The sequence below is a fragment of the Chaetura pelagica genome, unplaced genomic scaffold (genome assembly GCF_000747805.2).
Source record: "Chaetura pelagica isolate M959 unplaced genomic scaffold, ChaPel_1.0 scaffold222, whole genome shotgun sequence".
NCBI classification, from domain to species: domain Eukaryota; kingdom Metazoa; phylum Chordata; class Aves; order Apodiformes; family Apodidae; genus Chaetura; species Chaetura pelagica.
Genome location: NW_009952711.1, coordinates 1,960,021 through 1,975,882, shown reverse-complemented (window position 1 = coordinate 1,975,882; position 15,862 = coordinate 1,960,021). Strand labels below are relative to the sequence as shown.

General features: G+C 37.2%; 1 protein-coding gene across 1 annotated transcript in view; it reads left to right on the top strand.

The window, feature by feature from the left end:
* Window positions 1-12,120: 12,120 nt before the first annotated feature.
* The window catches only part of TLN2 (talin 2), a 93,445-nt gene continuing 89,703 nt past the window's right edge, over window positions 12,121-15,862 (top strand). The window contains exons 1-2 of the mRNA XM_009994513.1: window positions 12,121-12,256; window positions 15,597-15,694. Of these exons, the coding sequence (XP_009992815.1) occupies window positions 12,121-12,256; window positions 15,597-15,694 (234 nt within the window). The remainder of the gene's footprint in view (window positions 12,257-15,596; window positions 15,695-15,862) is intronic.

Here is a 15,862-nt window from a genome sequence, read left to right as displayed (position 1 = left end):
GTTCACTTGAGTATGTTTCACTATTTGTGTTCTTATAATTGTAGTGATAGTTGGATAACCTTTTTATAAAGCAATACTGATACCATGAGGCCCAAAAAATGCTTATGGACTTAGAAATATTGTGTGTGAGTATATAATTTCTCCTGTAGCCATTACAGTCATATAGGGCAAGCAGATCAGAACTGGCTCTTGTGCTGCAGGAATTTCTTGAGTGTTGCTTCCTTCATTCTGAGTTGTTCAGTTTAGATTTTTTTGCGGTTGTGTTATATAAGAGGTGGTTTAAATTAGTTGCCTTTTTCTGTTGTGCATTAACTGTAGTTTTTGTGAATCATATTATCACCAATGGTGAGTTGGTTTTAAGTTCCCATTCTCAGTAACTGGATCCAAGGGGATTTCCATGTACTGCATGTGTTGCATATTCAAAATCATCACCCCAGGACTGAAAGCTTTTTCATCTACTTTTTATTTGGACTAAAACTCTTGAAAGAAAGTTTTGTGGATTTTGTAAGTACAAGAACATGCTGATGCGTACACAGTGTGTAATGGGCACACATAGGCAACACATGAAAAATGCCAAAAGGCTGTTGAACAACTGCTTTCTGAATTGCTGTATCAGCACTGGAATAACTTGCTGTTTTTTATTCTGAGGCATCTTTATCTTTGTCATATATGATCTAAACAAGAAATCACAATTCTTATCAATGCCATTATATAGGGGGAATAAATAATCAGGTGAAAAGTTTTTTAGCACTCTTCTTGCTTTCAGTAAAACAGCAGTACATAACTAATTTTTCTTTGAAATTTTCCATTCACCTTTCTCAAGTTTCCAGTGCTAAGATTATTGAGGCTCAGTAAAACAACTGTCTTCTTGAATGTGAGAAATGCGTAAATAATTTAAACTTAGTTTCACATACTTAAGGAAAGGTGTTGGGTAAATGCCTTGTGGAAGAAGGCATTGTTGAAGGTCTGTGCTGGCTTCGAATGGGTGGGGAAGCAGAGGGTCCCGGGGGAAGATGATCTAGGCAAATCAATGGCATCATCCAAGCCTCTCTCCCTGTAGTGTGTCCTAAACTCTTAACAGGTTTTTTTTGTCACTTAAACATTGCAACTGCACTTAATGCAACTCTAGTAGCACACTTGCCACAGGAAACAGGCATTCCAATGAAAAGTGGTTGTGACACAGCACATAATAAGCAAAGAAAAAACTGCAGTAAAACTCAGATTCCTGCCAAAGCTGAAAAGGTTCCTGCTTTTATTACCTGGCTTGCTTGATGATTTTCAGTGTTGAGTTTCTGTGTTTTGGTGCTTTTCTTTCCATTTTGAATGAAGCATGTGTTTTAGACCAAGCAAAAATAGGATATAAATAGACCTCTGAAATGTGAAGAAATCTGTTTGATGTTTTAATGAAAAAAATGGAGCAGATTGGGAAATACTGATGTGAGGTTAGATTGTGCTAGGCAAGTCAAGTATTACACAAGAAAACATTTAACTCATGTCTTGTCTAGTTGTTACAGTAAGGTACATCTTAGAAAGAATTGAAGTTGCACAAGCAAATAAAATACAACTGCATGAAAGGACTTTTACCTATAATGCAATATTTCTGTAAGAGGGATGTGGCTTGAATAAGTAGGTCAATCTCATGCTTATGCATAAGAATTCCCATGTAGGTGTTTAAATTGTGTAATCCTGGGTGAATTCTGTACATAATTCAGGTATGTAATGTAAGATTTAGCACAATGCTTAATTCTAAATATCTTTAGATAAATACCTTGTAAAAATCAGTGATTCGTGGCACCTCTTTTATTAACTGTTGTACTAGCCCACATACCTCCAAAAAGACAGTGAGGTAGTGGCACCAGTATGAGCAACTTTACCAAAGTTTTACTTAAAATTTTTCCGTTGATTATTTTCCGTTTATTATTTTCCCACTGTTACTCCATGCATAGGATTACCTCAAATTTTTGAAGTATTGCATTATTAATCAGCCTGTGAATAGGTAATTCAATATGAGCAATCCAGTGGGCATTCTGTTGTAACTAGAGTCAATCAGGAATGCTGAGCCTGCAGTAACTAGAAGGGGGTTATATTTTAAATGCTTCATGCGTGGTTTTGAGGTCTTAAATTTGCAGATAAAGTAGTTAGCCATTCAGTCAGTGATGACAATGGAGGAAGGGCAGGAGGAGGACTGAGGGCTTTGACCTTGAGTGCACTCATTGCACTGACGAAGTTATTAGAGAATTGTGTGTTCTCTTCAGTCCCTTTTCAATTGGAAACTTCCTTAATGATATACAATGTTTAAAAGCCATGATTTTTAGGGGTGATATGTGCTTGTGTTGTACATGAATGCACAAATATGCTGCGTTTATGTAACATGAGTGTAGTTGTATGAACACACATAAAAATACAACTAGTATCTCAAAGCCAAGGAGTACTTTTAAAATTGAGACTTGGTATATCAATAAACATGTTATTTACCATGTCACTTAATTTAATACCTTTTTACTAACACATGTTTTTAAAAATATTGTTGAGTTCTTTGATTGTGGACATGCTGTGTATGTCTACAGTTGTGGTTTATTTGTTTATTTTCAAGTGGTAATAGATAACAAAATAGTTACCAGATCTTTAAGTAGTGGTGTAACATCTTGCCTATATACCTTGTGCTTTGGTTTTTTGCTAGAGAAACAATGTGCTTGCAAGCATAAAGTGCTTTGCACTGTGTACAGAAGAAGAAAACCTTGATGTATAGGGATTTCTACTTAGAAGTAGGCCCCTCCTTGTGTTTTCATAGTATGAATTTTGGGGGATGATGATCTAACATGCTCTAGTTTTAAATACAGGTTTATAATTGTTGAATTTTCACAACATTAAATAGCAGCTTAGGCTTGGGGTTGTGTTGGACTTTTTGTTTAAGCCCGGAATTGTTTTCAAAACTTAAATAAGTATTTAAAAGAAAATAGCTACAAAACGTATTACTTCACATCAGGACCTTGTGAATAGTTTTCTGTGTGTTTGCTCCAGACAAGGCCTGTTATCTGGGTGGCAAGTTGAGCCTACATCTTACGACAAACAGAATTTCATAGTTCTGTAGCTACTTGGAGATGGAGAGGTTTTACACAGTGGTGGAAAGAATGAATCTACCTCCAGAGCTATTACCTATGTTGTTATTTATCAAAGTGTAGTCTTATTTTCTGTCTTATCTTTCATGGATTTATTTTCAAAAGTGCCTGAATCATAGAATAACAGAATTGTTTTGTTTGGAAGGGACCTTAAAGATCATCTAGTTCCACCCCCTTGCATGGGCAGGGACACCTCCCCCTAGATCAGGTTGCTCCAAGCCCCATCCGACCTGCCCTTGAACACTTCCATGGATGGGGCGGCCACCACTTCCCTGGGCAACCTGGGCCAGTGTTTCACCACTCTCACACTGAAGAATTTCTTCCTAATGTCTCAACTAAATCTCTCCTCTTCCAGTTTATAGTCACTTCCTCCTCATCCTGTCACTCCATGCACTTGTAAGAAGTCCCTCCCATCTTTGCTATAGCCCCTTCAAGTACTGGAATGTTCTCTTAAGTTCTCCCTGGAGCTTTCTCTTCTCCAGGCTAAACAACCCCAGTTCTCTCAGTCTGTCTTTACAAGAGAGGTGCTCCATCCCTCTGAGCATCTTTGTGACCTCTGCAAGTTAGCAGTAAAAATGAAAGTTTTGACAAAGGGGTAAGAGCTGGCAACACTTTAGAAAGTATATAAAAATGAAAACTAAACCTGGTTGGCTATGTGATATTGTCTGCAGAAATTAAACACTGAACTAGGAAATGAGAAACATGAATCATAATATATGGGAGTGAAAAAGATGTTTGGTTTTAGTTTTTCAGGTCTTTTAAATAAGTTGCTGTCAAATCATTTTATTGTGTTTTTTTCCCTTTAAGGATGTGATCTGAGAAGGAGATATTTTCAGACTGTATATATAGGATCATTGGTGAGCCTGTGAAATTTCCAACTTGGAAATCTTGTTGCCCTACTTCTTGTAGCCTTCCTTAGCATAAGACCTTTCTTAGTCGAAAAATCTGTTTGGAAACCCACCCAACAGGGAGAAAAAGTCAGTGTCTGTCCCCAGTTTACAGCTCAGTTGCTGGAATTGCAGGACCACTTCAAACACTTCAGTGTTTAAGACATTCCTCTCATTCCCACCTAAATAACCATTATGTAAATAATCTTTAGTCTTGGAGAAGGCTACTTGGTGAATATCTCCTAGGTAGCCAAAACAACAACTGTTGATCCCAACTTAAAAAAAAAGTGGAAGCCCTAGCTGGAATTTCACGTCTTTAGGTAAGAAATTGTATCTGTAGTTCGTAAATAGGATCTCGGGTTGATTTTGCATTTGCTGCTGGTTGTAATCAGCATAAGCAGGGACGAGGATAATTATTTTTCCTACTTGCCCTTGGAAAACAGGCCTTCTCCTTTTTATGCATTAACTTTTTATTGCACTCTGGTCTTTTTGTTTACATTGCAAAGGGTGGTAGCTCAAATCTTTTAGGAGGCAGCATGTAGTGCAGAATATTGGAATGAAATAAGAGTGATGTGTAATGTTCCAAGATGGCATCTATCCCTTTGTGATCCTGTTTGATCTATGTGTTTCTCCACTCAACTATTCTCCATCAATGCCAATGACCTTTGTTTGAGGTGGAAGAGGTCCTGGTAGGTAATTTTATTCTGACTTAAGACTGAGTTTTCTGTAAGGGTGGTTACTGTGGAGTAAGCAGTCAGTATCCTCTTTAGATAATGGTTGCTGGAGTTAAATGCATTTTATTGTTGTTGTGAATTTATACCTGTGTCACAAATAAGTGTCCCTAACATCCTGTCTTTTCAGTTGTGTATGTGCAAGCGTGTGTGTTCATATACATCTGTTCATATATATGTACATGTCTATGTATGTAGGTGTAGAATGAGTGTGTTCTTCCATATATATAGCACTTGTCTAGTGTATTCCTGTTGTGTGTAACATTTCAAGACACAAGAGCAAATTGGTACATGACACAAGAATCATCCGGTATTTAGGTACATATTAAAAGAGGCTTTACTAAGAAAAATAATGGAATATCTGAATTCAGGCACAAGCATTTGAAGTCTGCCAAGCTGACTTTGAGGTTTTTGGTAAGGTACCTGCCAGAGTATCTTTCTGAGCACATTTGCTGAAGGAGGAGCTTTGACCTTAGATTAGAACACAGTTGGCAGTGTGCTGGGTTAAGTATAATCTAATTGACATGGAATGTTTGCTCACACTGTTAAACCCTGAGTTCAGTGTTTTATGATTGCTTCCTTTCTGCCTCTGTTGTAGGAGTAGCAGCTGCTTTGAGGTTCAATCCTGGTCTCTGCAGAGGTTGTTTTGTCTCAAGCTTAAACACGTTCCAAAATTTTCATAAAGATTACACCAACCTGCAGTTGCCTCCTTTCCTTATCTAGTAGTTGTGAGCTTTTTACCTCGGGGGCATGGGGTATTCTTAAAGCTGGAGTGCAAGGAATGCTGTGGTGCTTGCTTGAAACATTTGCTCTAATGTAGATTAGCTTTCTCATGTGTGTCAGTCTCTGTGTTCTCCGGCTTTGTAGCTATGTCAGAGATGTTGATTTGACAGGTGCAAACGCACTGTCCTTGCTTAGCTTTTCTGTCACCATGAATGTTGATGATTCTGGTAGTAACGGAGCTTTCTGCATTCTGTTGCTGTAGGTCTTGTTCCTTTTTTCAGCTGCTCTTTTTCTCTTTACCCCCTACATGTTTTATTCAAAGTTATTTTGACCAGCCATTTTCTCTTTTCTTTTCCTGAAAAAGTATTCTTATTTAAAAAATATATTTAGTAATCAAAAAGCATAGAGAACATTGACAACTCTACCAGAAACCTGATATTTAAAAAAATAATTACAACTAGCATTCAGCCTTTGAACCAGTATGAAGTGGTTAAGTATTGAGATACCTGGTTTTCCTTCCCTTCTTCCTCTCTTCAGTTTTTAGCAGCTTACTTATGGAGGGAGCATGCACTAAGCTTATTCAAGCTTGTTGCAATACCATGTGCAAATCCATTAGCATTCTAGATATTGTAAACTATGAGGGGTAACTAGTCACAGTAAATCTCTTGTCAGTGATGGGGGCTGGAAGAGCAGAGAAAGTTTTTTTTTACTACCTATTTCAACATGTTGGAAGGAGATTACATGATCTGTTTTTCAATTTGACATGTTTTTTTCAATGCATTATTTCAGTGTAGACAATATGTAAATTGTTGCATGTACTTCCCTAGTATTTGCCAGGATAGATTCTATGATTCTATGATATGGCGAAATTATCACAGTTATGTGCAGCCACCTTTCTGGTGAGGAGTGCATGTTGGATTAGTAATGCTGGTTTTGCTTATACCAAAATTTCCAATAATTTTTCCTGTTTTTTTAAATATTTGAGACATGAAAATTGATAAAGAATTATGATTTATACAGAAATTGTGTTAATCTCATTTTGACTCCAAGCTGATTATTTGTGAGCAAAAATTTTCTGGATAATACTACAGTAGATGGGATTACAACCAGAGTATTTAAGAGGTAGAAACATAGCCAAATGAATTATAATTTAGTTTCTAATATTAATTTGCTTTGTTTCGAAATCTCCAATAAAAACTATTAGAAAGAAGAGTGTGATAAAGTATCCACTCTAGTGAACAACATGATGCTACTGAAAAAAAAAGCTGTTTAGCTGTTTGCCTTGATATGGGTATATAGTAGCTTCTTGAATAACTATATTTAATTCACAGTAAATCCTGAGATTTTGTCTATACTGCATATACTTCTTACTTATTATTTAGTTTCTATTGAATTTTCAGTAGGCTATCAGCAGAATACAATTTCATTTGGACCAGTGTTTTATTACTGTAACTGTAATAAGTATCTGACATTTACAAAAGGTACATAATGGCAGGACTTAACAAGATGACTGGAAGCATCAGTATCTAGTGGTGTTTTGTATTTATCCAGATGTAGTATGGAAGTAAGTGTTATTGTTGCATGCTGAGCATTTGGGATGGGAGGCTCAGTATATACTGAATGTTTAAATAAAAATGATAGCTCAAGCACTTATTTATATTGAGCCATAAGGTTGTAAAGTGCACTTAGTCTTTCGGTTTATTGCTGTTTTAACACAGAATGGATATTAGCACACTCAATATACTTGAACAGATAGAATTTGAATTAGGTTGCCTGAAGTGTAGCTGTAACTTTCTGATTGGCACCTGCTCTGCCATGTTTTGCCTAACATAAATTGCCATCAGTCACTGAGCTGTCAATCTAAATTTTCACTAAATGACTGTGCTCTTCATGAAGCATCCTGTGTTCTAAAAGGGCCTGCAAGAAGATGTCTAGAATCCCTTTGCTTTCATCCTTAATTTGTGTAGATCCTGGATGAGCAGATGAAGTTCACTGTAATGCTGATGTTTTGGTTGCCAGCATGACTACCAGTTCTATATAGTCCTTATTCAAGTTCTGGGCTTACTTAAATAGGTGGAATGCTAACTTGCTAGACTACAGTTGCATTAATTCCAGTGACATTTCATAAATGTTCACTTTTTTTTTTTCTACCTCTCTCCCTGTTTTAGTGAATTTAAATGATTGTACAAACTGTTGTGATGAATGGATCACAATGCACTGAAAGCAATTTCAGTGCCTGTTAAGTCCACCATTTCAGATCAAATCAGTGAGAACAGAGAACTAATCTATATAAAGCCCATCACAAGACTGGCAAAAAATAATTTTACTGGAACTTCACTAGTATTCTGGATCTGTGTAGCAAAGCTGTTTTGGAAAACTTGTCTATCCCATCTGTTGTCCTTAAAGAAAATTAATAAAAAGTGCCAGGACAGCATCAGGTGATGTTCAGGAGGGTAGAAGGAAAGCAACAGAAGAATACTTATAATCCTTACATGATTTACCATGACACTTTCATCTGGAACTTAGCAATAGTTTCTGAGCCTGAAGGAGAAGATTCCTTGGTTTTCTTTTCAATGGGTGGAGTATATTACTATAGAAAACTCATACCATATTCTAAATCCTGCTTACACATGTCACATTAAAAAAAAACCAAAAAGAGGAAATGCAGAGTAATATTTAGATCAGAGTAGGTGAACCCAAGAAGTCATGTCCTAGATGTGTCATTTAATGACTGAATTAATGACTCTTAAGTGGTTTATTGCATCCTACCTTGGAACAGTTGCCAAGAATAGCAAGCACAGTTCAGGACTTGGTGTGGTGGCTTTTTGTATTAATTGAATGAAAAAAATACATTGGAGCAAATGTGATCAAAGGTTGTAAATCTAGACAGAAAAGTTTAAAAATAATCCATGAGAACATTATACTATTTCAGCAGTTGAAAATAAAGTGAATATATAGAATTGTGCAAGCCTGGATTGAACAGCCCACTTGGTAGTTCAACCTATCATTACTGTTAGTGTGATTTAGAATCTGTGGGTGAAATGCTTCAAATACTCAGATCTGCTGCTTTGGACAATCATTTTGTATCAGTTTAACTCTACCACAGGAAAGAAAGTATTTTTAGTCTTCGTTTCTTTTTCTTAACCTACAATTTACCTATGTGCTCTTAAATTCCCAGAAATCAGAAAATATATTTGAATCTGTGTAAGTATACATCCCACTGTAAGCAAGTTGCATCTCTTGTAATGGACCTAGATTAACCTTCTGAGAAGTTCTTTTTGGTTTGAAAAAATAAAGCAAAAAACCTTCCTAACAACAAACCCCTCTAAATAAAACAAAACCCAAACAAACCCCAGCAACCCAAAATTTCTTCAGTATTGCAGGTAGTGTTTTAAATAGACTCCTGTAATCTGTGAATATCCTTCCTACCATCCTCCCAAGGACTCTCTTAAAAGGATTTATCTCTACTGCAAAAAACTTTGTTTGGGGAGGAACCTAGTTAAAAAGACATTGATTCGTTTTTGATTTCTACAGGAACTCATTTTCCCAGTTTTCAGCTTTCTCCTGTAGTGTTCTTGCAAAATAAGAACAAGAGCCTGGAAAGCCTCTTCAAAGAGTTTAGTTATTGACTGCTGTATTGGAAGCTCGTACTCCTGAGGCCAGTGACTTCTGTGTTACTACTAGTTCCAGTCAAGCTCATTCCTTCTGTTATCTAAAAACTGTAACAGCTCTGGAACAATGACATTCCTCCTCTTGTAATCCCTTGTAATTCATGCTTCCTTTTGAAGATACCATCAAGCAAGTTAGTTTCCAAATATGCCTTTTGACTTAAAAAGCAAACTGTCACTGAATTGCTAATAAGCTGACTGTCCTATAAAAAACTCTTAATTAGACTCAAATATTTTAGTCACTTACATAATTCTGCTTGAGGGTACTTACTTGCTGGGTTCTTACCAACATAGATGCTCTTCCTGTACAGCTGTTATGTGTGAACTGAGAACAGTGTGATTAATGCTTACTGATGATTAAAGCCTACTTTCACAGTAGTCTTTCAAAGCTCACCCTAGTTCACCTTCGTTTTACTGTTTTTTCCAACTGCTTTGTTGTTAAGACTCAGTACTGCACACTACAGATAGATGCTGTGAATTTTTCCTCAGAGTCTTGAGGGTTTTAATAGTAAACCTGCTTATGACCATGTGAGGGGTGTGTGTAGGCTTTGTGGTTGAGTAGGGCTTTTCTCGGGCCAGGGATGCATGTAAGAAGTCTTGCATTTTAATTGTCTGTGCACATTTACAAACAGAATAAACAATGCTTTATGCTGTACAGTGTCAAGTTCCTTGTATTACAACTGATGAAAGGAATGATTATAATTTCTTAGCTTGCTTGTTCAAGCTTCAGGAGTTCTGATGAGGCACATCAGACAAGATGTGGGTGCCTTGAGGTTGTCAGACTGCTTTTGGACTCCCCAAAGCTGGTACCTTTGTACTCATTGCTCATTTAGAACATCAGGTTTTAATATATTGGTTTGCTGCTCCTGCTTTCATCTTTTACCTAATTAGAGGGAACTTGAGTTATTTTTTTTACGTTTTGACTGCCAGACTCCCTTTTAAACCTACTAACAAGACACAACTTCCAGTCCAATGTGTTGAAGTGTGATATTTACACCTGGCTAACAGTTGTCCCTGAAGCACCTCTCCACACTGTTCTCAGTGGAGTGGCAAAGCAGCTGACCAATGATGACATACTGTGACTTGTCCATCAAGGAGTTGATAATGAAGGCATTGCTATGACATGCAGATATGTTTTTCAGGCATACAACCCACAGATGATCATTCAACCCCCTTACAGTATTCTGGTGGAGAATAAGCCTAGTGTTCCAGGAAAGAGTAGCAATCCAGAGTTAATCTAGTCTAAAAATATGTAGCTTTGCCTATGCAAGCATGTACATACGCATATTTTAAGACTGTGACAGTCTGGTGACCTAGATTTGTGTTTCCTCAAGCCCGAATGAACCAATGATGAAATATTGCCAGGGAGACAAACCTCTCCATGAAATCATAGCAGAGCTTTGCTTTTAACTGTAGCACTAGCAGCGACAATTTACCTTTAACTGGGTGGGTGTAGTTCTATATCTGACAGTGTCAGTGTTAGCTGTCCTACGTTTGCCTAGTTTAGAAATGCAAATATTTTTTGGCTTGTGTTTTACTTCAAACACTCTACTGGCAGGGGTTTGAAATGGAAGGCAGAAAAGTGTTCATATCTTCATAGCATTAAGAAGAGATAGTATTAAGCTGAGATTTTGCATTCTTGGTTTACTTAGCAGTGTAGTTCTAAACATACAGATAACATCATGGTCCATCAACCGTCAGATACCATAGACATTAGTGTAGGAATGGTACAAATTAAGCCCTTTTCAGTCAGATAGTCTTATATCTAGCATTTCATACTGTTAGTGAGTGGTCTTTCAAGTAGTAAAAAAAACCCTGAAGTAGGATGTTTTGCTTTTGAGAGGCAGATGGATAGGCTGCCACAAAAATATGGGGGAGGAAGACATCTTAGAGCTGAAGTTGCTCCTAAGTGTTATCAGTAGGGAAATTACTTACCTGCTGTCTGTGCCTTGGATAAGGATGCAATCACTCAGCTCAGTGCATTGGTGCATTGATGAAATGTAAGTGCTGTTTCCTTCCTATTCCTTAAAGTGATTTTGCCAAACAGTACTAAATATGTGGGCTGTGAAAAGATGTAGAACTGGGGTTTGAGTTTTTGTTTAATTGCTGGAATTTGTTCTGCTCAAATTATCATCATTAGCAGTAGTCTAAAGAATATGATGTCATTCTATTTAAAATACATGTGCATGAATTTATGTGGAAAGGATTTTGGGATTCTAGTAAGTTCTGTACTTAAGCAGAAAGGGCTTCAGTTCTGAAGAGTTCTTGGAGATCACTGTGGAAAGTCTAATGATGGAAGAGTGGCTTGGAGTGTTATGACAGCAAGAGAAGACACTCAAGACAAAACCCAGACTATCTACAAAATAAAACAAAAAGCATCTGTAGTTTCCTGTTTCTGTAGACTAATGCTGTCAAATTCAGTGAAGTTTCTGAAGTAAAAAATGGCTCATTTTTGAAGCTCTGGGTAGCTGCACAACAGGATGAAACCATCTTGAGCAAAACCACATGTGTTGCACACATAAGAATCTTTGGAAAGAAGAAGTTAAATACTAATAAATTCCTGCTTTTGTTTAAGTAGTTATTCTAAGCTCTTAGTTACTATTGAAATGGTCTAATAAGAAGGTTTCAGAGAACAACATTTTTCTGTCAGTATAAGTATGTTGGCAGTACACCCAATAGGTGTGTTTTTTTCCTCGGCATCATTTTGACATACCTCAGATGAAGTATCAACCTTTAGGCATATGTACACAAGATTTTGAAAAATTAATTTCCAATATACGAAGAAAAATGTGTTTTGGATAGTTTCTAGCTTGTTGATACTAATGAGACTTTATATAGACCTGCATTTGATTACATGTAATTCTTCTGTACTAATTTATTTTTATTTTATGTAAAGTTCATAGTATTAAGCATAAAATGGAAAATTCTAAGTGTTAATGCCATTGCTGCTTTTTCAGATTCTTTACTAGGAACTTGGAAGTGACTTGGCACCATGGTAGCTCTTTCCTTGAAGATCTGTGTCCGCCAGTGCAATGTGGTGAAGACGATGCAGTTTGAGCCGTCCACTGCAGTGTATGATGCCTGCAGAGTCATCCGTGAACGAGTGCCAGAAGCTCAGACGGGGCAGGGTGAGTTCCTCTATTTGTGTCTAGTCACTTCATTGGCTTAATTGAACATTAACATAGACCCATGAGGTTTCTTACACTGTTCTGTTACTCCATTTATCTTTCAGGTTGGAGGGTTTGTTTTTATATTTAAATCATAAGGCTCAGGATCGAAAGGCAACAAGGGCTGATTCTTAAGTGATTGAAGGTAGCTGCATTCTTTTTCTTCTTTCTGTCCTGACTGAGGTTGACAGAAGATGCTTTTTTGTGGAACTTCAGCTTCTTAATTAAGCTGCTTGTTTGCCTGAAAAATTAGTTCTGATTTTTCCCTGCTTGGAGAGTGATTTTTGTGGTACCATCTTTTCAAAGTCATGTTTGTGGCAATACTTCCTAGGAAAACCTAAATGGACTTACTTTGTTCCTCAGCAGAGGAAGGGACAACATGAAATACAAATACATCTTCAAAATGTTCGAAAGGACTTGTTTGGAACTGATTAATAAGTAAAAGCATCACCATGCTCTGAATGCCATGTTCAGAATGCTGCTACGTGTTCATAAAATTTAACTGTCTCTGTACCTTTCGAGCCAATTAGATTAATACAAACTGTGAAATATTTCTTCACTTGGACAAAAGTTCTGGTTTAAGTGTAGTAAAGTTGTAAAAAAAATTCAGATTCTTCAGAATCCTTCGGTGCTGTACTGTATATAATGCCACTGGAATGTAATCCTTAAAGCAGGCAGTTAATTGAGTTTTATGCACAGCTCTTGACCTTTAGAGCTGTTTTGGAAATATTTTCTGAACTGTTAGAAAAGCTCACTAATAATGGACAATATTACTTTTCCTTAAAAATGCTTCTCCTTTATAGGAATCCTTAGCAAGTCCAGCTATAGAATTTCCATTTTTAGGCACAAGCTGTGCATTTCTACCATACTCATTTTTCAAAGCAGTGATTCTGAACAGCTGTTGAATTCAGAGAAGCTGAGTAATAAATATCCCTGAACATCATGAACCTTGCAGAAAAGCCTAGGAACTCTCCTCACATTATACAGCAGGACTTTACATTTTTATATCATGTCAGTGCAATTGTAAACTTCAAACAACTTTATGAAGTTGAGCGGTGAACAGAAATAAGGTTACTAGCATATTGTTTACTCTTTCTTGTGGCTGTTAAAATGTGTTTGTCAGTGATTTCAGAAGATTTCAGAAGACTCACAGTGGTGCAGTACAGACTGATCCAACTAGTTTGGGCACAACAGAAAGTAAATACACTAGAGGGGAGGAAAAGTGGAATTTCTAAGTACTTGCTCTGCTTCAGTTCACTCAAAACAACTCTTCTGTGAAATGATTAATTATGCTGGGAGTAGATGAACAACATAAGAGAAGAGACATCAACACCGTAAAGAGCAAGTGAGAAATTACCTGGACTGAATTAATGTTTTGAATCAGCAAGGCCAGATTAAATCCATCAGAGAGTACTAAAGGAATTAGCCAATGAGGTTTCATAGTCCATGGCAAATGATTTTACAGAACTCCAAGGAGATCCTAGGGTTGCAGATTAGAAGCCTGACATCCATTATAGGAAACATACCAGCTAAAAAGAGATGTAACATGAATAAAAGTATTATTAGTGCTAGAATGATGTTAAGGCACAGAGCAAAACAAATGTTAGCGTTTAAAAAGGACTTATATATTAGACAGAAGTGTCGTATATATGATATCTTTTGCCAAATAAGCATATTTACTACACTAATTCAAGGTATTGTAAGGTACAACCTGTAGAAAAGAAAAATCTAGGTTACCATAGCTCACTGAAACCAGATAGCATCTACACCAAATATTACCGAAACATTTCAGAAAGCAGAAAACCAAAGATGATTGCTCAATAAGGACTCTACGAACTTCATAGTTCTAGTAATCCTTAATAAACCCACACTTAATCCCCAGTCCATTAACTGTTGGCCTAGCTTAAATCCCTCTTTCCTCATAATTGATACTTCTTAACTTGTAAGATTCACATCTCAAAATCAGAAGTCAAAGTAGAAAACTAGTATGACTTATAACTTTTAAGTTTATACTGCTGGGCTCATCTACAGCCTCTTGAACATTAGATACAGATAAATCACCCATAAAGCAAAAAAGTAGATACTAAGTCACTCTCCTGAACAGAAGTCAGTTAATGGTGACAGATAAATGTTGCCATCTACAAAAAGTTTTCACCTCCAGTGTTCCCCCAGATTACCTTCTCTGTTTCTCTTCCAAATCTATCAGTCCACTGATAGCAACATGCCTTGGTCTTTGTTTCCAACATTAGACCAAATGTATAACTTATAGAATCATAGAATCATAGAATCATAGAATCTTAGGGGCTGGAAGGGACCTCGAGAGATCATCTAGTCCAACCCCCCTGCCAGAGCAGGGTCACCTAGAGTACATCACACAGGAACTCATCCAGGTGGGTTTTGAATGTCTCCAGTGAGGGAGACTCCACAACCTCCCTGGGCAGTCTGTTCCAGTGCTCTGTCACTCTTACAGTAAAAAAATTTTTTCGGATATTCACCTTGAACCTCCTATGCTCCAATTTACACCCATTACCCCTTGTCCTATCACTGGTCATCACTGAGAAAAGCCTAACTCCATCCCCCTGACACTCACCCCTTACATATTTGTAAACATTGATGAGGTCACCCCTCAGTCTCCTTTTCTCCAAGCTAAAGAGACCCAGCTCCCTCAGCCTTTCCTCATAAGGGAGATGTTCCACTCCCTTAATCATCTTCGTAGCTCTGCGCTGGACTCTTTCGAGCAGTTCCCTGTCCTTTTTGAACTGAGGGGCCCAGAACTGGACACAATACTCCAGATGTGGCCTCACCAATGCAGAATAGAGGGGGAGGAGAACCTCTCTTGACCTACTAACCACACCCTTTCTAATGCACCCAATATGTGAAGGGTTGAAAACAAAGTATTTTGTTTTAACTAGAACTACAGCTTGAAATAGTATACTATGGTTGAGCCCGAACTGCTAATATTTTTGTTTAGTAAATTTTAAAGTAAGACCAATGACCATTTAAAAAACGTTGTCTTGAAGGGAAGTAATCACAAATATAATACAAATTACACAGTAGATGTGACATATTCCTGCTTACTGAAGCTTTTGTTCAAGTTGTCTTACAAAGCCTCACCTACCCTGCCATCTGCTGCTAAATTAAATGTTTTCTGAAGCACAGAAAAAAATTATATCCAGATTCATGTAAGAAAGGAAGGTAAGTATAATGGAAGCTTAACTCTGAAATTGAATAACTTTGACTAAAACAGTGTTTGCTTTATTAGGTTTTGTATTTTTCATTGAGTCTGTCTTCTGTTCCACAGCCTCTGATTATGGATTGTTCTTGTCAGATGAAGATCCTCGAAAGGGAATCTGGCTGGAGGCTGGAAGAACCCTGGATTATTACATGCTGAGAAATGGGGTATGGAGCAAATCTGTTGCTTCTTTCATTAGCACATCTTCAGAAAACTATTTTTCTGATTAGCAAGAATAATGTTTAGCATTTGGAGGGGTAGGAGGCTCTTGAGTCTGTTTGTTAGATTGACCCACTTTTCTCCTTTGCTGTGCATCAGGAGTTAGTTTTTGCCTG